The 23,431-nt window shown below is 45.6% G+C and overlaps 1 protein-coding gene and 1 non-coding gene across 3 annotated transcripts in view; both read right to left on the reverse strand.

Annotated features, from left to right (window-relative positions):
• The window catches only part of ABHD2 (abhydrolase domain containing 2, acylglycerol lipase), an 85,390-nt gene that overhangs the window by 13,980 nt on the left and 47,979 nt on the right, over positions 1–23,431 (reverse strand). For both annotated transcript variants that reach the window (XM_066355724.1, XM_066355725.1), the window contains exons 4-7: positions 20,300–20,475; positions 14,332–14,499; positions 7,362–7,545; positions 2,925–3,017 (exon numbers count right to left, since the gene is read on the reverse strand). In XM_066355724.1, coding sequence (XP_066211821.1) covers positions 2,925–3,017; positions 7,362–7,545; positions 14,332–14,499; positions 20,300–20,475 — 621 coding nt within the window. The remainder of the gene's footprint in view (positions 1–2,924; positions 3,018–7,361; positions 7,546–14,331; positions 14,500–20,299; positions 20,476–23,431) is intronic.
• On the reverse strand, positions 15,979–16,107 carry LOC136385181 (small nucleolar RNA SNORA30/SNORA37 family). Its single transcript, XR_010747782.1, has one exon. It is a non-coding gene; the product is annotated as a small nucleolar RNA SNORA30/SNORA37 family (small nucleolar RNA).

The following is a 23,431-nucleotide window of genomic DNA, read 5'->3' on the forward strand; positions in this document are numbered from 1 at the left end:
GCGCTAAAATGGCTCCAGTGGCAACAGAGCAATGCCCTGGATGGGCAGAGCATTGCCCCCTAGTGGGTATGTCGGGTGGATCCGGTCAGGTGCATGTGGGAGTCTGTCTGTCTGCCTCCCCGCTTCTCACTTCAGAAAAATACAAAAAAAGGAAAAAAAGTATTCCTAAAATTTCTAAATGTTTGGCTTTTTGCAATAAATTTTAAAAATGTGGCCCTGGCCGGTTGGCTCAGTGGTAGAGCATTGGCCTGGCGTGCAGGGGTCCCAGGTTCAATTCCCGGCCAGAGCACACAGGAGAGGCGCCCATTTGCTTCTCCACCCCTCCCCCTCTCCTTCCTCTCTGTTTCTCTCTTCCCCTCCTGCAGCGAGGCTCCATTGGAGCAAGGATGGCCCGGGCGCTGGGGATGGCTCCTTGGCCTCTGCCCCAGGCGCTGGAGTGGCTCTGGTCGCAACAGAGCAACGCCCTGGAGGGGCAGAGCGTCGTCCCCTGGTGGGCAGAGCGTTGCCCCTGGTGGGCGTGCCGGGTGGATCCCGGTCGGGCGCATGCGGGAGTCTGTCTGACTGTCTCTCCCCGTTTCCAGCTTCAGAAAAATACAAAAAAAAAAAAAAAAATGTAACTACACTTAGAACACATCCAAAGGACTCTCCCAATTTATTAAAAAATACATAATACACCTTCTGGGCTAATCAATTAGTGGAAAGACTGGGCCTGGCAGCAAATCAAACTGCCTGAGAGGAGTCGCTTTCCGTCCCAGAGGTGTGAAAAGCAGACAGAGGACTTGGACTTGGTGTCAAAGGCCTGGCGTCACCCCTACTGAGCTTCCACAAATCCCCAGACCCATCCAAACCTCAGCTGAGCCATACCCAACTCAGGGCCCAGCACCAAACACTGATGCTCAAACACCCCCAGCTGAATGAAACAGTTTATGTCCAGCCAGCCCAGGACAAGTCTTCCACCACCACCCAAAACAGGGACCTGGGCCTGCAAGGATCAGCCTTGCCCAGGCGCCATGTGAACCCACCCGCAGGAAGCCCAATCTAGGTGTATGGCTAGGACAGGAAGTACCACATTTTTAGTTGTTAAAGAGAGAGAAAGAGGGAAAGAGAGAGAGAGAGAGAGAGAGAGAGAGAGAGAGAGAGAGAGAGAATAAGGCCCTGGCCAGGTAGCTTAGTTGATTAGAGCATCATCCCGACATGCCCTAGTCAGGGCTCCTATAAGAATCAACCATGGGCCCTGGCCGGTTGGCTCAGTGATAGAGCGTCGGCCTGGTGTGTGGAAGTCCCGGGTTCAATTCCCGGCCAAGGCACACAGGAGAAGCGCCCATCTGCCTCTCCACCCCTCCCCCTCTCCTTCCTCTCTGTCTCTCTCTTCCCCTCCCGCAGCCAAGGCTCCACTGGAGCAAAGATGGCCCAGGAGCTGAGGATGGCTCTGTGGCCTCTGCCTCAGACGCTAGAGTGGCTCTGGTCGCAACAGAGCGACGCCCCGGATGGGCGGAGCATCGCCCCCTGGTGGGCATGCCGGGTGGATCCCGGTCGGGCGCATGCGGGAGTCTGTCTGACTGACTGCCTCCCCATTTCCAGCTTCAGAAAAATACAAGAATTAACCATGATTGCATGAATGAGTGGAACAACAAAAATCAATGTTTTTCTCTGTCTCTCTCTCTCTCAAAGTCAATAAAAAAATAAAAATAGCCCTGGTTGGTTGGCTCAGTGGTAGAGCATCGGCCTGGCGTGCAGGAGTCCCGGGTTCGATTCCCAGCCAGGGCACACAGGAGGAGCACCCATCTGCTTCTCTACCCCTCCCCCTCTCCTTCCTCTCTGTCTCTCTCTTCCCCTCCCGCAGCCAAGGCTCCATTGGAGCAAAGTTGGCCCGGGAGCTGAGGATGGCTCTATGGCCTCTGCCTCAGGCACTAGAATGGCTCTGGTTGCAACAGAGCGACGCCCCAGATGGGCAGAGCATCGCCCCCTGGTGGGCATGCTGGATGGATCCCGGTCGGGCGCATGCGGGAGTCTGTCTGACTGCCTCCCCGTTTCCAACTTCAGAAAATAAATAAATAAATAAATAAATAAATAAATAAATAAAAAATAAAATGATACTCTTCCCTCACTTTTTACTCCCAAACTCTGCTTAAAAAAAAAAAAAAATGACTAAGAGACAATCATTCAATCAGATTGCCTTTCCTACAATAACATTGAAAGTCCCCTAATAATGGATTTTTGTGAGCCCATTATGTGCCAGGCTCTGGGGATCAAAACAAGCCCAAGCCCTCCAGAGCTCTATAGTTTAGTTCCAGACACAGGACTCACAAAACAGAAAAGCCACTCGGGGCTGGGGGAGCTGGCTTCACGGAGGAAGGGAACCAAGATAGGTTTGGACAAGAAGAGATGGTAGGAGGGGCATTCTCCCAAGAGCACAGTGGTGTGGCAGATGCCAGAGGGTGCAAGCTGGAGGGGCCGGGAGGAGTGGGGGCGGGAGAGACGATATCGATGAAAATCATAATGATGAATCATCACCAATATTTATCGAGAGTGATGTGCCAGGCCCCGCTATAAGCACTGGTCAGAGCAGGACAAAGGCAGGAGGAGCACAGTGATCTAAGGACACCACGCTCTGCACCAGGAGTGGACTGCTGTCACACTGCTGCTTGGTCAGAATCCCATGATCCCCAAACACAAAGCACCATAAGGAGAAATAGCCAGCCACGCTCAGGACTGCCTGAATTTGGGAGAGAATGATGTAGATGCGGTCTCTCTTTTTGGATTTACTGGGAATGATGAAAGCGAAAGCGATCTAGTGAATCTGGGAGCTCAGGACAAGCTTGTTTCTGACCGAGTCACAAAGCAGTCCGCAGAGTCTCTGCACCACCTCTGCCCTCATTCCTCCTGCAGAAACACGGCTCCCGAGAGAGTGAAACGTGACATACCTGTGCGAGAGGATGATCTTCTTCATGTTGTCAGCCATGAGGAAGTTGTAAAAGCGCCGGCACTGGTCCCACTGCATGAAGGTCTCCTGGGCCCTGAAAGAACCACAGCAGAGTGACGGGGCCGCGTCCTGCAGGGGACGTGGTGAGGCAGCGGGCAGTGGTGGCTCTGAGCAGAGAGCTTGCATGGAGAGCACTGGCTCCCTACAGTGGAGTGGGGGCTTTGATGGCACTCGAACTATCTGTACAGAAACCTTGGGAGACATCATCACTGACCATGAAATCCCAGCGAGAAAGCTTTCCAGGGACACAGGCTCTGAGGGTGACACTCCTGACACACCTCTCTATTGTAGCACCTTAGCCTCCTCTTAGTCACAGAACCTGCCAGTACTCAAGTCCGCTTCAGTTGTCATTGAACCCTTTCTGTTTGACTTCCTACCCTGAAAACATGTTTTTCTGGCTTAATAATGGGAGTGTGTAAGGGGTGGGTGGGTGTGGAGAGGTACAATGCAGGGAAAAGCCTAAACTTTAGTTGCTGTTTGGTGTGAGCCCCAACGCAGCTGCCATGTGGAACTGAGTTAGAGCAGGAACTTGAGCTACGGCCCATCTGACCGAACTGGGTAGTTTAACAAACTGTGCAAGCCATTCCACCTCTCCAAGCCTCAGTTTCCTCACCTATCAAACCAGGGGGTCAATCTAGAGAATCCTTTTTCACACCCCGTTTGCTCTATGGCTGGGTATACAGTTCCATCGCAGGCCTGAGAGAGGCCGCCCTGGGGGACCTTGGTGGAGTTTGCATTGGTTCTGCTAATGGTGGATGGGATTCTGCAGACAGGGAATTCCGTAGGCCAGGATGGCTGGCCAACTAGTGCTGTTCAGAATGAGTCTGAATTCTGGCTTCAGCATTCATAAGAGAATTTCGAATGATGAATTAAACCGGAGAGTTCGACTCAGTCTGACCACACACATTTCCAGGGCTGGGGGGCAGCTAGTTACACTGAGGGAGCACGCTTCGTCAGCTAGATACCACGTAGTTTCACAGCGTCAGTCGCTCCTACACAGGTTCAGCACATCATCAGCCTGAGCTTGTTTGGAGGCAGCAGCTAGATTTCGCTAACTACAGCAAGCGGGTGCTGGCTTCCGAGCCTCGAACTGGCTCTAGCTAGAGGGGAGGTGCTACTGGGATGAGAAGCCAGAGGGAGGGGATGGATGACTGAGAAGTGGTGCTATGGACTCACTAGGAAGGGTTTACCAGAGGCAAGAACTCCCATGTGGCCCCTGCAGAGGCCGGCGAGCCCCCCCTGCTCCATCCTGGCATCAGGGAAGCCTGGCTGCCTTCATCCCAGCGCTGAGAAGGCTCACTGCCCTCAAGCCTTGGCAGGAAAAAAAAGGTTACATGGTTTAAAGTAAGGCACTGCCCTTCAGTGAGGAGGTCTCAGGCAAAGGTTGAGGGGGCCTGGGTCCCGGGCTGTACTAACACATGCAGGAAGATGGCATCTCCCTGACTTACCTACCCCTGTCCCCATGTGTTGGGCCACCAGACCTTAGCCCTCGCCTTAGTTCTCTGTGCCTCCGAAGATAAAGGTGCCTCTTTCTCCCCTCACTGCAAGAAGCTGATGTGACAATAAGTAATTATGAATATGAAGGTCTTTGCAGTCTTCAAGAGGGGCGTTGTGGACCAGGTCTGCAAAATGTATAGCATCTCACATATTTTAGGTTCCTCGCTTCTTTTTAAAAATCATTAAAGTATAGTTGACATACAATATTTTTATTTATTTATTTTCTTTTTTGTGACAGAGAGAGGGACAGATAGGGAGAGACAGGAAGGGAGAGAGATGAGAAGCATCAATTCTTAGTTGAGGTTCCTTAGTTGTTCATTGATTAATTTCTCATATGTGCCTTGACTGGGGGGCTACAGCAGACCGAGTGACCCCTTGCTTGAGCCAGCGACCTTGGGCTCAAGCTGGTGAGCTTTGCTCAAACCCGATGAGCCCGCACTCAAGCTGGCGACCTTGGGGTCTCGAACTTGGGTCCTTCACGTCCCAATCTGATGCTCTATCCACTGTGCCACTGCCTGGTCAAGCAGTTGACATACAATATTATATGAGTTTCAGGTGCATAACAGTTATTTAACATTTATGTATCTTACTAAGTGAATGCTGCAATAAGTCTAGAAACTTAGTAACCATCTGTCACCATACAATTATTATGATGCTACTGTGTTCCCTGTGCTGTACATTACATCCTCCTGACATTTATTTTGTAACTGGAGGTTTGTACCTCTTATTCCCCCCTCACCTTTTCTCTCATTCTCCTACACTCCTCCTATCTGAGAACCATCAGTTTAGATTCTCAGCTTCTTTTTCTTCTTTTTGGAAACTTTTATTTTATTTTACTTTTAATTGAATTTATTGAGGTGACACTGGTTAACAAACAGGTTTGTTTTTTTTTAAAGTAATCCTGTTTTGTTTTTTTTTTTAATTTTTTTTTACAGGGACAGAAAGAGAGTCAGAGAGAGGGATAGATAGGGACAGACAGACAGGAAGGGAGAGAGATGAGAAGCATCAATCATCAGTTTTTCCTTGTGACACCTTAGTTGATTGCTTTCTCATATGTGCCTTGACCATGGGCCTTCAGCAGACCGAGTAACCCCTTGCTCGAACCAGTGACCTTGGGTCCAAGCTGGTGAGCTTTTTGCTCAAGCCAGATGAGCCTGCGCTCAAGCTGGCGACCTCGGGGTCTCGAACCTGGGTCCTCCGCATCCCAGTCCGATGCACTATCCACTGTGCCACCGCCTGGTCAGGCAACAAACAGGTTTCAGGTGCACAATTCTAGAAGACTGTTAGCTTATTAAACCTTGGCCTTAGTTCTAACACCTTAATTCGCCAAATGTGATCATATAAACTTGCCAACAGCAGATGGCGCTACTACAGCAAAATGAAATAGGCTGGTTGTCATTTAAGATATTGTTCATTGGAAAAATCATGAAAAGAAATGTTCTACATCCTCTATTTGTCAAATCCAGTGCTCTCTGAACACACAGTCAGTGTTCACAGTAATTCCACAGTACTTGGTTCAGGAAGGGACTCTACAGATTCCAACTTTATAGATCATTGATGGCTTGCTAAAACTGGACCATGTGTCCTGACCAGTGGTGGTGCAATGGATAGAGCATTGACCTGTCACACTGAGGTCCCAGGTTAGAAACCCCCAGGTCACTGGCATGATCCTGGGGTCACTGGCTTGAGTGTGGGATCATTGATGTGATCGCATGGTCGCTGGCTTGAGCAAGGGGTCATGGCTTCACTGGAGTGTCTTGCCCCCCATCAAGGCACCTACAAGAAACAACTGAACAACTAAGGAGCTGCAACTACAAGCTGATGCTTCTCATCTTTCTCCCTTCCCGTCTGTCTGTCTGTCTCTGTTTCTCTTTCACAAAAACAAGAAACAAGACAACTGGACGATGTGTTGGGTGAGAACTCACCAAGTTCTCAGGCCAGGCCCTGCTCCCTTGAGCCTGTGGCAGGCCCTCTGCTCACCTCTCTATTATTCCAGTGAGTGAGTTGGATAAGACTTTTATTAACTCTGGTTACATGACCGCTATGAACTTAAAGTTGAATATTCCTAGTCAAGCCAAGACAAAGGAATAATTAAGTTACTGACTCACTTTCTAATTGGTCATAACCATTAGTAATACTAAAGACATTATAATGAAGAGTGAGTACAGGAAAAAATAGGAATGCATTTGAAGAGTTTGGAGAGAGGTGTGTGTGTATTGTGTGTGTGTGGTGACTCTAGAGAGATCTGGGACACTGATCTCAAGGGGGACTCAGAGCAGAGTGCAGTCCCCTCCTAGGACTCATCCTTTGGAGTTCTGTGGGAAGAAGACTAAGGGGTAAGATAAACCTTTACCTAGTGGGTCATCTCCTTTGGGGTGACATCTAGGATGCCTGAGAGATAAGTACTTGTAGGTGAGGGCACAGGTTAGATGACTTCTGCAGATCCTTTCCAGATGCCATCTGAGACTCAACTCTTCCTGGGTAAGGGGAGTCTGGGACCACAGGGCCCAGCTGTCATACTCTGGCTTGCCCATTCCCTGTGTTCTTTCATAAACCCACAGTTGTACAAAACCCCAGGAGTACAAACACATTAAGTCTTTTCACAGAGAATCCACAGGGGAACAGCAGCTATAAGGGAGCTTTGGCTTATTCTACTACAGAGCTGATCCCAAAATTCAGCGGCATCCCAGGCTTAAGGGGTCTGATAGGACAACTCCTGTGTCTGATGTGGAAGCAATGACCCAGAAACTTCTGCTCAGTCTGCCACATTTCCCATGGGCTTCACAGAGCAGCGCCTGGCACACTGGGGCATCTAACAAACAAGCGATAACTGATGGAAGAAAGAAGTGAGGGCACAGGGCACGGGGTGGGGATCACTCACCTGAGAGCGCTGTACCCCTGGCACACGCTGACACAGCACAAGACCTTCTCTTGGTTTGCTTGAGTCTCTCCCAAGTATTTACACACGATGTTACCGCCCAGGCTGAAGCCCACGACAACCAGCTGGGTCAAGGGATACGTCTTCTTGATGTAGTTTACCATGGCCCCAAATTCCCAGGTGCAACCTGTGGGTAGAAACATAAGGACACACCATCGCAGCAGTGCCACAAAGACCGGAGAAAATGCAAACCGGAAGGTTACCAAGCAGATACCAAGATATTAAAAGAAAAATGTGTGTGTGTGTGTGTGTTTGTATAGGGAGACACACAGACACACAGGCCTCTTTAGCTACCTCGAGAGACGTTCCCAAATGTCCCCGGTTTAAGAGGAAACATGGCACTAGAAGTGCCCTTGAAGGAAGGCACCAGGTGTGAAACACATGTGCACCGCTCCTTCAAAGGGGAGGGTGAGAAACCTGTCTGGATGCTCACGGAAATCAAAGGGGAGGGTCAGAGTGTGCACGAGCATACATGCTCGCCCTCAGATATAAACAACAGCAAGAGCAAAAACCCTTTGGAATTAGCTTCTAGGCTACAAAACAGGACAGGATGCTGTACCCACATGTATAATGACTCGCGGTGTTAAGTACCAGGTGGATGTTATTTACAGGATCTTCTTGGGGGGGGGGGAGAGACACACTCCAGTCCAGAGGGATGGCCAGAATGCTCTGCAGGATTAGGGCAAAGTGTTCTTGCTGACACAAGGTCAGGGTACTGAGGGAGGCAGACTCATACTGAAACACACAGGGGAGACCTACGAACAGAGGTGTGTGGCCTCTTGGCCCAGGAGGAATGATCTCAATGGGTGCCCCTTGGGAACTGGGCAAGTCATGTTATGTCTCAGCAACTCTATTAAGAGAAGCAGGGTTGTGGCCATGCATGGGTGAAGGAATTCATCACATTCTTCCAAGGCCCAAGCCCAGACCCTGCAGGGAGCCAAGCTAAAATAAAACCTAATGGGGAAAGCTCGGGGCTGTGGCAAGAAATATACAAGACAGATCAGCATAGAGAGAGTTTGGATTTTGTGCCTGTTTTCAAAAGTAAAGATCTTTGGTCCAGCAATTACACTTTTGGGGGCTTTACACTGCAGATGTAGGTAAAGATGTACACACACGTGTGCAAAGATATCTGTGCAAGAATGTCCACCGCAGCCCGGTTTGTAGCAGCGAACGATCAGAAACCTAGATTTCCGTCGACAGAGGACTAGTTAAGTTGCTGTGAAAAGGAATGACACGGAGTCTGAGCTGCTGACGTGGAAGGGCTCCGAGCCATCTTACTGAGGGACAAGACGAGGGGCAGCGAAGGGCCTGGCACCAGCTCAGGTGTGTACCTGGGTTTTACAGGGATTATATGTGCACACATATCTGACTGAATAATCGCTGGAAAACTAGCAAACATTGATTTTCTGGGGAGGAGACCTGGCGGACTAGGGTGGGAAGAAGACAGTTTTGCTCATTGTCTTTGGACTTTTGACCTATTTGAATGTTCTTACTACATATATGCACTAAGTTTTTCAATTAAAAAAAATAAATAACTCAGCCAGGTGGAAAGCCTAGCAAAGATAAAGAAAAAATTATTAAAAGAGGTTTAAGTCCCCCTAGATCAGTGTCACCTGTGCTGGAACAGCCCACAACCTCCATCGCTCTGGAGCAGTGAGTGGTTTGCACAGCATGAGATGGGACATTATTTGTCCACTTAAGAAACAGTACCAAGGGACTTATTTTATTTTGTTTTTATTTATTTATTTATTTTGACAGAGACAGAGAGAAAGTCAGAGAGAGGGACAGATAGGGACAGTCAGACAGGAAGGGAGAGAGATGAGAAGCATCAGTTGTTCGTTGCAGCTCCTTAGTTGTTCTTTGATGCTTCTCATATGTGCCTTGACCAGGGGGTCTACAACAGAGTGAGTGACCCCTTGCTCAAGCCAGCGGCCTTTGGGCTCAAGCCAGTGACCCCGCAAGCTGGTGAGCCTGTGCTCAAGCCAACTAAGCCCTCAATCAAGCTGGCAACTTTGAGGTTTCGATCCTGGGTCCTCTGCATTCCAGTTGTATGCTCTATCCACTGTGCCACCGCCTGGTCAGGCACCCAGGGACTTATTTTAAATTGTTAGTATAATATTTAATTGTTCACCATTTCCTTGAGGTTCTTCCTAATTTTGTTCATCCCTTTGCAGCTATTTATTTATTTTTCTGAAGTGAGAAACAGGGAGGTAGAGAGACAGACTCTCGTTTGCACCTGACCGGGATCCACCTGGAAAGCCCACTAGGAGGTGATGCTCTGCCCATCTGGGCTGTTGCTCCATTGCAACCGGAGCCATTCTAGCACCTGAGGCGGAGGCCATGGCACCATCCTCAGCACCTGGGCCAACTTTGCTCCAATGGAGCTTTGGCTGTGGGAGGAAAAGAGAGAGATAGAGAAAAAGGGGAGGGGAAAGGGTAGAGAAGCAGATAGGCGCTTCTCCTGTGTGTCCTGACCAGGAATCGAACCCAGAACTTCCACACAGAGCAACTTCCAATGCTCTGAGTTAACCGGCCAGGGCCTAATTATTTTTTTTCTTTATGCTTTTCCTAACATTGAACAAGCCTCTATTAGATTTTGAACTCCATGAAGTAAAGATGTTCTTGGTTCTGTTCACCACTGTGCCCCTGGGGCCAGGCACTTAGTGGGCACTCAGTGTTGCCTAAACGAATGGACCAGAGATGAATGCATATATTCCAGGCCCTGCACTAGGGACTTAAACATGGATGAGGAAGCAGAGCAAACGGGATGAATGACTCGCCCAGCTTCACATAGTGAGTGGGAGCACTGGACTTTGGACTCATGTCAAACCCCAATGCCTAAGTCATTTGCCTGTATTCCAAACTTATGAGTAAGTAATATTACCGCAGGCTCATTTATTTTTAAAAAATTATTTTATTAATTTCAGAGAGAGGAAGGGGGGAGAGAGAGAAATACTGATTTTGTTGTTCCACTGATTCATGCTTTCCTGGTTGATTCATGTATATGCCCTGATTGGGGACTGAACCCACAAGCTTGGCATATTGGGGTGATCCTCTGACCAGCTGACCTACCCAGCTAGGGACAGGGGTTTATTTTTTAATAACAGTCTTCCTTTCTCACCATCTGATTCCTTTTAGACACACCTCTCTTGACTCAGGTTTGAGACTAATTATTTGAGACCTAGAGCAGATGTTCAGATGTCACTGGGGCAGGTACAAATCTCGGATTTGCTACACTACTGAGGAGCAATTACAGCTAATTGTGTTGGCACTTTGGGAGCTTTGATGTAATTAAATCCAAACATGTCTGATCTGGATAAAAGGCCAGTCCTGCCTATCGCTGGACAAGCTGCTGGGTGTTCTGTGAAGAGCTGCCATCTCTCTCCGGCAAGGGACAGGCGTGGGCATGGGGTCTGCTCAGCTCTAGGACCGCCCTCTGGTAGGCGTGGAGTCCTCCTGGGATCTTTACCTGATGTCAGTCACCAAACGCCCTCCGAGTCTGGGAGCCCCTCCCTGGACTGTTTAACTAAGAGCTACAGCAATCTGTTTTCAATACTAGACAATTTAATGAGGCTCTATGTATTTAATCCTTATGGGATTAACACCAGTAATAAGATTTAGGTCTCTAATCTTGCTGCAGCTCTTTAAAGCCAAGATGAAATATGAGACCCTAACTTGCCCTTCCAGAGATGAGGACTACAGGGCCACCTTGGAAAGGCAGCCTGCTGAGAAAGGGGAAGTCCCTTCTCCTCGAGCTCCCACCGAAACAAAGGCAAAGCTAAGCGTGCCTGAAAGCCACTATTTCAAACCTCACTAACATGACTAAGCAGGCTCAAGCATAGGGACCTGGGGACTTCGTGTTCCTTGAGGCTAGAGACTTTGAGTCATCACTACATACTCCACCCCAGGCCTGGGCCCGGACTGTGATGGGTGTGTCGCCAGTGTAAACACAGTAAGAAGGAAGTCTGAATCACGTGGAACTGAGACATGCCAAGACCTCAGAATGTGACTGCATTTGGAGAATGGGCCTTTGAAGAGGTGATTAGATTAAAATGGAGCTGTTAGGGTGGACCCTAATCCAGTATGACTGGTGTCTCTATAGGAAGAGATTAGGACACACACATAGAGACACAGACTGGGGTGCACAGTGAAGTCACCACTCTGTGACAACATGGGAAAGACAGCTGTCTGCAACCTAGGAGAGAAGCCTCAAAAGAAACCAAACCTGCTGACACCTGAACTTGTATTTCTAGGCTCTGTAACTGTGAGAAAATAAATTTCTGTATATTAAGTCATCCAGATGGTGGCACTCTGTCATGGTAGACCTAGAAAACTGAAGCAGTTTACAGAGAGTTGTGATTTTCGCATTACACACTGAAATAGTTGCGGACTAAAGGATTTGCTGTCTGGGACCTGCTCCAAAATGATCTTTGAAATAGGGTTACAGGAAGGGGTTGGTTTTTAGATGAAACAAGAGTGGCCATAAGTTAAATGTTGGTCAAATAAGTTTGTAAATATGATATATATGTTTGCTTGCTAATAGTTTGCATTGGGTGTGGGGGACAGGCTGTAAGCAGGCAGGGGTCCCCAAACTACGGCCCGCGGGCCGCATGCGGCCCCCTGAGGCCATTTATCCGGCCCCCACCGCACTTCCAGAAGGGGCACCTCTTTCATTGGTGGTCAGTGAGAGGAGCATAGTTCCCATTGAAATACTGGTCAGTTTGTTGATTTAAATTTACTCGTTCTTTATTTTAAATATTGTATTTGTTCCTGTTTTGTTTTTTTACTTTAAAATAAGATATGTGCAATGTGCACAGGGATTTGTTCATATTTTTTTTATAGTCTGGCCCTCCAACAGTCTGAGGGACAGTGAACTGGCCCCCTGTGTAAAAAGTTTGGGGACCCCTGGCCTACGGCTTAGTTTTAAGACTAAGCCTTTCCCACTCTTTTAATACTAAGATCTTTTCAATACTAAGCTTTTCCCCACACCCTTGACTGTTGCATGATGTGAGGTGGTGCACTCTCATGAGGAATCCCATTATGCCTCAGATAAGTGGCTTTGTATCAGAGATTTCCTTGTTTGTAGATTGGATTAAAAGTTTTGATTTTTACACTATAAAATGGGGCAGAGGAGCCCATACAGGAGGAGAGCAGAGAAAGGCCATGTGGAGGAGAGAAGCAGCAGCCAAGATGGTGGAGTGCTGAAGGAGAAGCCAGTTTGTTCAGAGTTTGTGCAGAGAGAAGGAGATGGGGAACAGAGGTGAATAAGGCTGGTGAGGCAGAAACCTTTGATTCTAGAAAACTTGGAAAATCAGTGGCTTTGGGAGCCCTGAATGGAAAGGGAAGTGTTTTCCCAATGTGTATATTTCTTGCCTACCAGGTGCAAGCTAGGATTAAAGCTAATGGCCCATCAGTTCTTGGCTCCATTGATTCATTACCGTCTGTCCGAATCAAATGTGAACCTGCACAGGCCAGGCGGCTGTGATGATGGCCGTGGCTACTGGCTTTACACTAAGTAATTGTTGAGGTTGAATGATGGGTATGTAGGGGTTTTCTGGGTTCATTTTAGTATTCTCTTTACTTTTGTATTTTCAAACATTTCTATAATAAAAAGTTTTACTTTTGTTTTTATTTATTGATTGAATTTAGAGGGAGAGGAAGGAAGGAAAGAAGGGAGGGACGGAAGAAGGGAAAGAGTAATATCAATCTGTTGTTTCACACTGGTTGACCCTTGCATGTACACTGACTGGGGATCGAACCAGCAACTTTGATGTATGGGGACATGATGCTCTAACCAACTGAGCTGCCCAGCCAGGGCTATAATAAAAAAATTTTTTTTTTAAACTCTGGAGAGGAAACAAGGAATACGTAAGACCTGTACATATCTATGACCCTCAACCCTCAGGGTATCTTAAACTCCTGGGGGACACTAATCTACAGAGAGATCAGGAATTCTTTCTGAGAGAAATAAAGGAAAACACTACACTACTGCACACAGAAAGTAAATACTATAAAAATAAACTTTTTAAAAGTTATTTTAAACATTAAAATTCCTATTAGAAATTGTTGAGGTAGCCCTGGCCAAATAGCTCAGTTGGTTAGAGCATCGTCCTGAAGAGCAGAGGTTAGAGGTTGCTGGTTTGATCCCCAGTCAGGGCACATAAAAGAACAGAACAATGTTCCTGTCTCTCTCTCTCCCTTCCTTTCTCACTAAAATCAATCAATAAAAATATTTCTAAAAATTGGTAGGTGGTTGAGCCTTGGGAAGAATGCCTCTCCCCACTGAAGTGAGGTGTAGTCCTGGAATGTGCTTTGGCCAACCAGTGGTATCATTTCCAGACAGAAGCTCTTTCTACTCTCTGTGAGGTGAGGGAGCCCCACTGGTGCTGCTCCATAGCCCCGCTCTGCGTGTGAGGACGGTGAGGACGGAGACACAGGAGCCTCAAGCCAACCCATTACAGATATGCAGCGCGAGTTAGACATGAATCTTTGTTTTCAAACCACTGAGATTTGTGGGTTGTTTCTACAGCATGATCTAGTCCATCTTGACTAATACATACTTGAAAAAATCATTCTGAAGTTCAACTGAAAAAAAAAAAAAAAGGCAGGGAGACAAAAGCACACACTGAAGAAGTGAGGAGTCGGGGTTAGTGCTATCAGGTATTAGGGCCACATCACAAAGCCGCTGTTAAAAGTTAACAATGACATTAGGTGTGGAAACAGAAGCTGACCTTCCCCGGTGCACTTCAGTTTCTGCCCCTATTTGGGATGAGGTGGTATAGGGCCTGTCAGTGCGCCCCATCTCCTACAGATAGGCATAAATTCTACACTGAGAGAAGGAAGGCAGAAGTCACAGTACACCGGCTATGAGGACAGAAACAGGGAGACTCCACTTGGCCATGACCCCGCTTACCATAGGTGAACATGCGTGGCGAGGTCAATTCAATGTTGGGCAGGGCGCCCAGGTGGTTGAGCACGGCGCACCGGTAGCCATTTTTCTGGGCATAGTCAACAAAGGTTCGGATGTACTGCTTCTCGCTGTGATTGGCAATTCCAGGGCAGATGACCATGGTGACATCATCTAGAGGGTGGAGAAAAGATTCCAATAAAACAGCACTACACAGAAAATGGACATAATTATACTTCACTGGCTTAGAAAACGGTAGGAGGAAATTTAATATATAACTTTTCCCTTGATTCTCTGGGAAAGAGTATCTTTCCCTTCTAGCCAGAGCTGTCTGCATCAGCGCCTCTCAACCTTTTTTTTTATTTTATTTTATTTTTATTTATTTATTTATTTTTTCAGGAGTTAAGATGTCACTTTATTGGCCAGTTTAACCTGCGCAGGGGTGAACTCCCGAGATGTCCGGAGACACCGTGCTCACAAGGAGCTGCAGATGGGAGCCGCCGCCTCTCAAACTTTTATGGGAAAGGGCCAGTTTTTTTGGTTTGTTTGTTTGTTTTTTACAGGGACAGAGAGAGAGTCAGAGAGAGAGATAGATAGGGACAGACAGACAGGAACAGAGAGAGATGAGAAGCATCAATCATCAGTTTTTTGTTGCAACACCTTAGTTGTTCATTGATTGCTTTCTCATATGTGCCTTGATCACGGGCCTTCAGCAGACCAAGAAACCCCTTGCTCGAGCCAGCAACCTTGGGTCCAAGCTGGTGAGCTTTTTTTTTCCAAGCCAGATGAGCCCGTGCTCAAGCTGGCGACCTCGGGGTCTTGAACCTGGGTCCTCTGCATCCCAGCCCGACACTCTATCCACTGTGCCACCGCCTGGTCAGGCGGGAAGGGCCAGTTTTTTAAGTTTCCAATCTGCCCTGGCTGGATAGGTCAGCTGGTTACAGCATTGTCCCAAAGTGCAAGAAGTTGCTGGTTCAATTCCTGGTCAGGGCACATACAGGAACACAGGAACAGGTTGATGTTCCTGTCTTTCTCTCTCCCTCTCTCTCTTAACTCAACAAATAAACATTTAAAAAATACTTCAATAAAATTTTCAATCTGTCATGTATACTTTTTTTTTGAGAGAGAGAGAGAGAGACAGGAACATCAAGCTACTCCTGTACATGCCCTGACCGGGGAATCGAACCAGCAACCTCTGCACTCCAGGATGACACTCCAACCAATCAAGCTATCTGACCAGGACCAGTTACTTTTTTTTTTTTTTTTAATTTTTTTTTTTTTTTTTTTACAGAGAGAGAGAGAGTCAGAGAGGGGGATAGACAGGGACAGACAGATAGGAACAGAGAGAGATGAGAAGCATCAATCATCAGTTTTTCATTGCGTGTTCCAACACCTTAGTTGTTCATTGATTGCTTTCTCATATGTGCCTTGACCGTGGGCCTTCAGCAGACGGAGTAACCCCTTGCTCGAGCCAGTGACCTTGGGCTCAAGCTGGCAAGTCAGGGTCTCGAACCTGGGTCCTCTGCATCCCAGTCCGACGCTCTATCCACTGTGCCACCGCCTGGTCAGGCTTTTTTTTTTTCTTTTTTCTTTTTTAAGGTTAGTACAACAGGAGAAAGGGACAGTGTTGAATAAGATGCCACAGAACAGTGTCTCTGTCCCATTGAGTGACAGCTGCCACTGGCACAGGCCCAGGGCAAGGATGCAATCAAGGCTTTTCTTTCAGCACCAGCTACCAAGTCCTGGCCCCACTGTCTTGAGGAGGACCTGTGAAAGTGCTAGGTAATTTTAATTATTTTTTTTTTAATTTTAATTTATTGTGTCAACATGGTTTCAAGTGTCCCACTCAATATAATTCCCTCTGTACCCTGCATTGTGCCCCCCATGCTCCATGAAAAGTCTCTTTCCACTCCCATTTTTCTTTGTCCCCCTCCCCCTAACTCATCCCCCCTTCTCTCTGGCTATTGCTACCCTGTTGTCTATACATATGTGTGATGTACACATGTTTTTGTCTAATCCCTTCACCTTTTTTTGATCATAGACAGAAACTTTTTAAAAATACAATAAAAATTAATTATTAGAAAAATTAAATAAAAAATATATAAATCTCAATTTTTAATTATTAGATTGAACAGATACCATAAAACTATGCTGCCAAATTGCTAAACAAATTTCTGAACAATACTCTTAATTTCTGTATGAAAATCCGTATGAATGAACAAATGACTGAATGGGAAAATATAGCGTATTTGCACAGACCTCTCTGACCCAGTAATTTTTCATTCAGGTATTCATCCCACAGATACATTGTACAGACGAAACAGTACATGTACAATGTAGACTGTCAAAAAACAGAACACAATTGAAAAGCCCAGAAGCAGGGCTCTGGTTAAATAAATTATTGCACATCCCAGTGATGAAATATTATGTGGCTCTTTAAAAATAATGAGACATTTTTACATATACTAACATGGCTAGTTCTCCAATACATATTAAGTTAAAAAAAGAAAAACAAGGTATAAAAATGGGTTGCAATACACCGGCACTTGCATGGATGAAAAAAGACATCTATGTTTACAAATGTATCCCCTAATAGTGGAATCGGAAACAAGAAACCAACAGTAGTTACTGGGGCAGGGGTAGTGGGGATTATGGGTGATTTATACTTTCACTATGCTTCCCTTCTGATTTTTCTGTCATAAGCATGAATTGTCTACTTGAAAATATGGCTACTTTAAAAGAAAAGTGGTGGACCTGGCCGGTTGGCTCAGTGGTAGAACATCGGCCTGGCATGTGGATGTCCTGTATTTGATTCCCAGTCAGGACACATAGGAGAAGTGACCATCTGCTTCTCCACCCCTCCCCCTCTTGCTTCTCTCTCTCTCTCTCTCTTTCTCTCCTGCAGTCATGGCTCAATTGGAGAAAGTTGGCCCTGGCCTGAGGATGGCTCCATGGCCTTCTCCTCAGGCGCTAAGAAGAGCTTGGTTGCTGAGCAATGAAGTAATGTCCCAAATGGGCAAAGTATTGCCCCCTAGTGGGCTTGCCAGGTGGATCCCTGTCGGGGCGCATGTCGAGTCTCTCTCTGCCTCCCCTTGTCTCACTGAATAAAAAAATAAAGAAAAAAAGTGATATATATTAAATCTGATCATAAACTTTCCTTCCAAAAGTTGAGAGAAAAATAATTTTAAGACTCTTATGTGGATAGTGGGCACACAATGCAAATACATAGATCATGGATCATAGAAATGTATATTTGAAACTTATATGATCCTATTAACCAATGTCATTTCAATAAATTTAATTTTTTTTTCATCTTTAACTAAGTGAGAGGAGGGGAGACAGAGAGACTGACTTCCACACGTGCTCAAACCAGGATCCACCTGGCAAACCCGTCTGGAGCCAATGCTCTGCCCATCTGGGGTCATGCTTGTAACTGAAGTTATTTTTAGGCCTGAGGCAGAGGCACCATGGAGCCATACTCAGTGCCTGGGGTCGATGTGCTCAAACCAATCAAGCTATGGCTGCAGGATGGCGGGGGAAGGGGGTAGAGAAAGAGAAGGAGGAGGGGGAGGGGTAGAGAGCAGATGGCCACTTTTCCTGTGTGCCCTGACAGGGAATCAAACCCGGAACATCCATATGTTGGGCTGACTCTCTACTATAGAGCCAACCACCTAGGGCCTAAATTTTTAAAATACCAGAAAAAAAACCCCAAACACTATAACACAATATGCATAAAGAGCTTTAAAATTTTTAGAAACATTGACCTAATAATTCCAGTTCTTAAAATCTTGCTTCACTTTTTAGGGTTAAGGATGCTCATCAGAGAATGAAAGCAACAAAATTGTAAACAAGGGAAATACCCAACAACAGAAGAATGATTAAATTATGGTATGGTCATATTGTCAAATATTAACCAATCATTAAAATCATGTTTTTGAAGAACTTTTAGACTTTTAATAGGAAAATATTTACAATGTAATGTGTAATAATTCAAATTTTAGAAAAACAATGTATAGAACAGGAAGAAATAGAAGAAAATGCTAACAATGGTATATGCTGGGTGGTGGGATTATAGGTGATTCTTATTTTCTTTCAAAAAAAGTTTCTGGGCCCTGATCAGTTGGCTCAGTGATAGAGTGTCAGCTGGTGTACAGATGTTTGATTCCCGATCAGGACACAAGAGAAGCAACCATCTTTTTCTCTCCCCTTCCTTCTTTCTCCTCCTTCTCTTCCTCTTCTCCTCCCATAGTCAGTGGCTAGGACTTAGAATCAGCCCTGGGTACAGAGGATAATTTAGTTGGTCTGAGCGTGTCAGCCTCAGGCGCTAAAAAAAATAGCACAGTTGATTTGAGCATAGGCCCTAGACAGGGGTTGCTGGATGGATCCTGGTCGGAGTGAATGTAGGAATCCGTCTGTCTCCTCTCCTCTCACTTAACAAAATATGTTTCTGTATTATCTAAAATGAGTATTCCTTTTGTAGATAAAAGCCTGAAAAAATCATGAAAGGAAAAAAGGGCTGTTCTTCCTAGAGCATTTCTTGGATATGAACCCTCCCTTCCATAGATCACCATCATCAACCCTTTCCGGGGAACATGGGTGATGGAAAGACATAAGTAAGACAAAGAATGGATGTTTTTCCCGGTTCAACTTTCCCCCTCCATCCTGGTGGGAAGAACAGCCTGGTTAAATTAAATGTGCTTTCATGGTAGAAGAAGTATGCATATTTAAAACAAGAGAAAAAAAAAAGTAACTGGGTATGGCAGAGAAATAAATATTTGAAAGATAAGCTACGAGACTTATGTATACAATGTAAGCTCCTAACCTGTCATTTATTCATTCCTTCTGTAACTGTTTACTGGGAACCTGCCATTCTGGACTCTGGGGAGGCTTACATTCCAGCAGACAGATAATAAACAATGACACAAATACATTTCGAGAGTGGCAGGTACCTTCAAGAACTGAAGCAGAAAGACATGATGGATTTATTGGAAAGGAAACACTCATTAGGGGAGTATTTACACACTCCCTCAGAGGCAGGGACCATGCCTCTGAGGAGGTGACATTGGAGCTGAGAGCTGAATGACAAGGAGGAGGCAGCCATGTGAAACTCTGAGGATGAATGTTCCAAACAGAGTGAACCCACATCACTAGCTACTTGGCAGTTCTGTTACTCTAAGTAACTGAGAGGTATAATATGTTTACTGGAATCTATACATAAAAATGGACTGAGCTCCTATTAAAAAAAACAACTAGGTGCATTTATATACTACTTAACTCAAAGGACACGTTCTCTTCCAGCTGGAAAAGCATTTAAAAGAGGCTGCCATCTAACTCCACTTTCTCCAAGTCCTAACTGTGAAGCATTTTATGAGTGTTTATTGTGTAGGCTGGACTGAACAATGGAAATGAGGTGTTTCTGAGAAACAGATGTCCCGGACCCCTGCCTGATTCCTATGTGTCTTTCTGTCCATGGAAACCTAAGCAGAAGGAACCTGAGAGCCTTTGTTATCCGCTGTTACCCAAAGAACAAAACCAGCCTATACTGCCTCTCTAAGCTTTGGTTCCTCCATCAGTACTGTCAGGAAAATAAGACACCACCTGATGAGGATTAAATGAGATGATAGTGCCTATAGAGCACATAGAACAGTCTGTTGCTGTCATCAAACCTGAGGCCTGGAGCCAGGGAGCTTGGGCTCCAAGTTCACCCTCATCCCCTTAACACCAGGCCTCCATCTTTCACAAGAGGATTAAAAGCTATTTAATAATGCTTTTAAGCTGTCCATGGCGATTGGCCAGCACATGCTAAAGTTAATCCTTGCCAGTTGCTCCTATGTGATGCATCTCAGCCAACTTCCCAGCAGGCCCTGGATACAACAGAGGGTAAGATGGCGACAAGAGCGGGTACACCGTGCTCCCTCACTGGCTAGTGCTCCTTCTGAGCGGTGGCCCAATTCTACAACCTAAACTTGCTTACCTCCAACACAATGCTCAGCCAAGGGCTCAAAGAGGTCAAAGGTCGAAGTGGCTCCATCGGACATGGTGATGAACTTCCGGTGCCCATATGGATGCGGTGACCTCACCCTTCCCATCTTCCCATACAACGCTGTTTGGATGTGTCCACTTTTCCCCCAAATTAACGGTGGAATGTATCTAAAAAAGGAAGAAACGAGAGGTCAATTTTCTCTACATTCCTTGAACAATGTTCTAAAAAGCCTTTCAGCAAAAGTCTTTAAAACTAAGATTTTTCCTGACAAATTTTGTATCCTAAACATACATAAGTTTTTTTTTTAACTTAACATCCATGATTTACCCCTTTCCCTATTTATTAATACACCCTACATCAGATTAGCTTTAGAAATCAACCAGGATATGCTTATATGGGCAGGATTTCAAATTTAGGGTGTAAAGTAATTCAACATGGATTATTTCCATAACACAGAATACAAATAAAGCAAGTGATATGTTTTAAACACATGCTACCTGATAGGGTTAGTTAGCCTCATTATCAAATCAGCTAGTGTATATAAAATAGTAGCACAGAGCCTGCATTCACTAAATGCTCACTTCTTTGTTCTTCCCTAACAAGAAAGTCCATAGCTGCTGTGGTTACTCCATTTACCAAACTGTTTCATTACACTGGGAAGGGCTCTTCTAAGGGCCTGTACGTGCCCTGTGCATGCATGTAAATGCCCCAGAGAATGTGCTGGAAGTGCAGAGCAACGTAAATATTTGTTGGATTATTGAAGGGGAAAAGCTGGTTAGCCTAAGCAAGGCATGTCACCACCTTAACGACTATCCTTCGTGAAAACACAGAATGACCGGTCCTTGGTAGAAAGAGCAAAAACCATACACTAATTACTGAGAAAACAAGATGCTCCAAGCTACAGTTAGGAAATGTTTATAGTTCACAAACATAGTTCAAGATGATCCCACTTACTGAAATTGCTATTGGTTTTTCTTCTGCAGCCCTGAGCTCAAGCTTGATGGCTGGCCAGGGTTTGTGCTCTATATAAACTAGACTTAGCCTGACCTGTGGTGGCGCAGTGGATAAAGCGTCGACCTGGAAATGCTGAGGTCGCCGGTTCAAAACCCTGGGCTTGCCTGGTCAAGGCACATATGGGAGTTGATGCTTCCAGCTCCTCCCCCTGTCTCTCTCTCCTCTCTCTGTCTCTCTCTCTCTCTCCTCTCTAAAAATGAATAAATAAAATTTAAAAAAAAAAAAAACAAACAAACAAAAAAAAAAAACTAGACTTATAAAATGGTAATGACATCAGTCCTCCATCTCTGTATTATATCACAGTGGTGAGGTTTTATTAATAGTTTACCTTAACCTATTTGTCAATTCATGCCTATCATTTCTGTCCAACCAGATGATCCTATAAGCCTTCCTTAAATTAAACCAGGTTTATTTTTTTTTTTTGTAATTCATTAAATCCACACAAACTTAAGAGGTGTGAAGCAATCACCTTAAGCAAGCCAGTTCCCAGAGAAGCTTCCTCTTTGGGGATAGGGAGGGGAGAGAATAATATTTTAAGTCCTAAGGACAGGAAGCCACTCGCCAGCAGGACATCACAGGAGCAAATCTCAGAGCAGAAGTCATGGCATTTAGAAAGTAGATGAAGGCACTTTTAAGAGATAGGTGGGCCCTGGCCAGTTGGCTCAATGGTAGAGTGTCAGCTTGGCATATGGATGTCCCAGGTTCAATTCCTAGTCAGGGTACACAGGAGAAGTGACCATCTGCTTCTCTCCCCCATCCCCTCTTCTTTCTTCCCCTCCTGCAGCCATGGCTCAATTGGCTAGAGGGCATTGGTCCCAGACACTGAGGATGGCTCCATGAAGCCTCTGAATCAGGCACTAAAAATAGCTTGGCTGATTCAAGCATTGGCCCCAGACAGGGACTTAAGAGATCCCGGTTGAGTCGCATGTTGGAGTCTATCTCCCCTCTTATTTGGAAAAGAAGAAGAAGAAAAAGAGACGGATGGATTATAACAACAAAAAGTGTGCTTATGAAAATAATGTTGCCTGACCTATGGTGGTGCAGTGGATAAAGTGTCGACCTGGAAAACTGAGGTTGCAGGTCAAGACCCCAGGCTTCCTTCCCTGGTCAAAGCATATATAGGAAATAACTACTATGAAGTGATGCTTTCCGCTCCTCCCCAACCCTTTTTCTCTCTCTCTAAAAACCAAAAAAGAAAATTTAAAAAGAAAAGAATGTCAATTGTACAATTGAATCCTGTACAAAATTTAGAAACAGGATTAATAAAAGGGTTCAGAGTACCAACCTGGATGACACATTATGCCTAGGGGTAGGATAGTGATTCAGGAAACTAAGATGATGGCTCCTGGAGGAAATCCTGCGCACAGCTCTGCCCTAGCCCCCAGGTGGCTGCTTGGTGAATTTAAAGGCTCTTTTCAAGCACCCCTAGGAGCCAGGCCCATCTAGCTTTGTGACTAACCCCAGGGCATCCAACACAGTAAGCACAGAGGGAGAACCTGCTGAATGGACACAGTAGCGACTCACTTAATAAATCTGAAAAGACAAAGACCTACTTGCAAAATAACATGCAGCATAACAATGTGAATTTGGCTGTTGCATGACTGGTGTCTGGTTATGGTGTTCCTTCCAGGCCACCCAGCGCCATTCCCAGCCTGGGCCAGGGTAAAATTCTCAAGGTGTGTATGCGTATGTGTTTGTGAATGAGCAACTGCCTCAAGATCAGATTTCTAAGTTCTGTGTAAGGTCCACTGTGCACAGTGGAAATTTCACAATCTTTCATTTTAGGACAATATCACCTACTGATCAAACATTGTTTTTAACTGTCGCAATAACACAACACTAGGGTTTATACAAGTGAAACTGTGCATAGCATTTACTGTGGTGGGGTTTTTCCATGTGTTTTTCTTTGTTTATGTAACTTATCCACAGATCATTAAAAAAATTTTTTTTTGATAAACAAAACCCAGAATAGGTGCCTAGTCAGCTGGTTTAGGTCAGGCAGGAAATAAGAACCAAAACAGCGGAAAAATTTGAAATTTATATAAACACACAAACACTTAAGAGATGCTACTGAAGAGGTACACGGAGGAATATGTTTTACTCTAACCA

The sequence above is a fragment of the Saccopteryx leptura genome, chromosome 13 (genome assembly GCF_036850995.1).
Source record: "Saccopteryx leptura isolate mSacLep1 chromosome 13, mSacLep1_pri_phased_curated, whole genome shotgun sequence".
Taxonomy (NCBI): domain Eukaryota; kingdom Metazoa; phylum Chordata; class Mammalia; order Chiroptera; family Emballonuridae; genus Saccopteryx; species Saccopteryx leptura.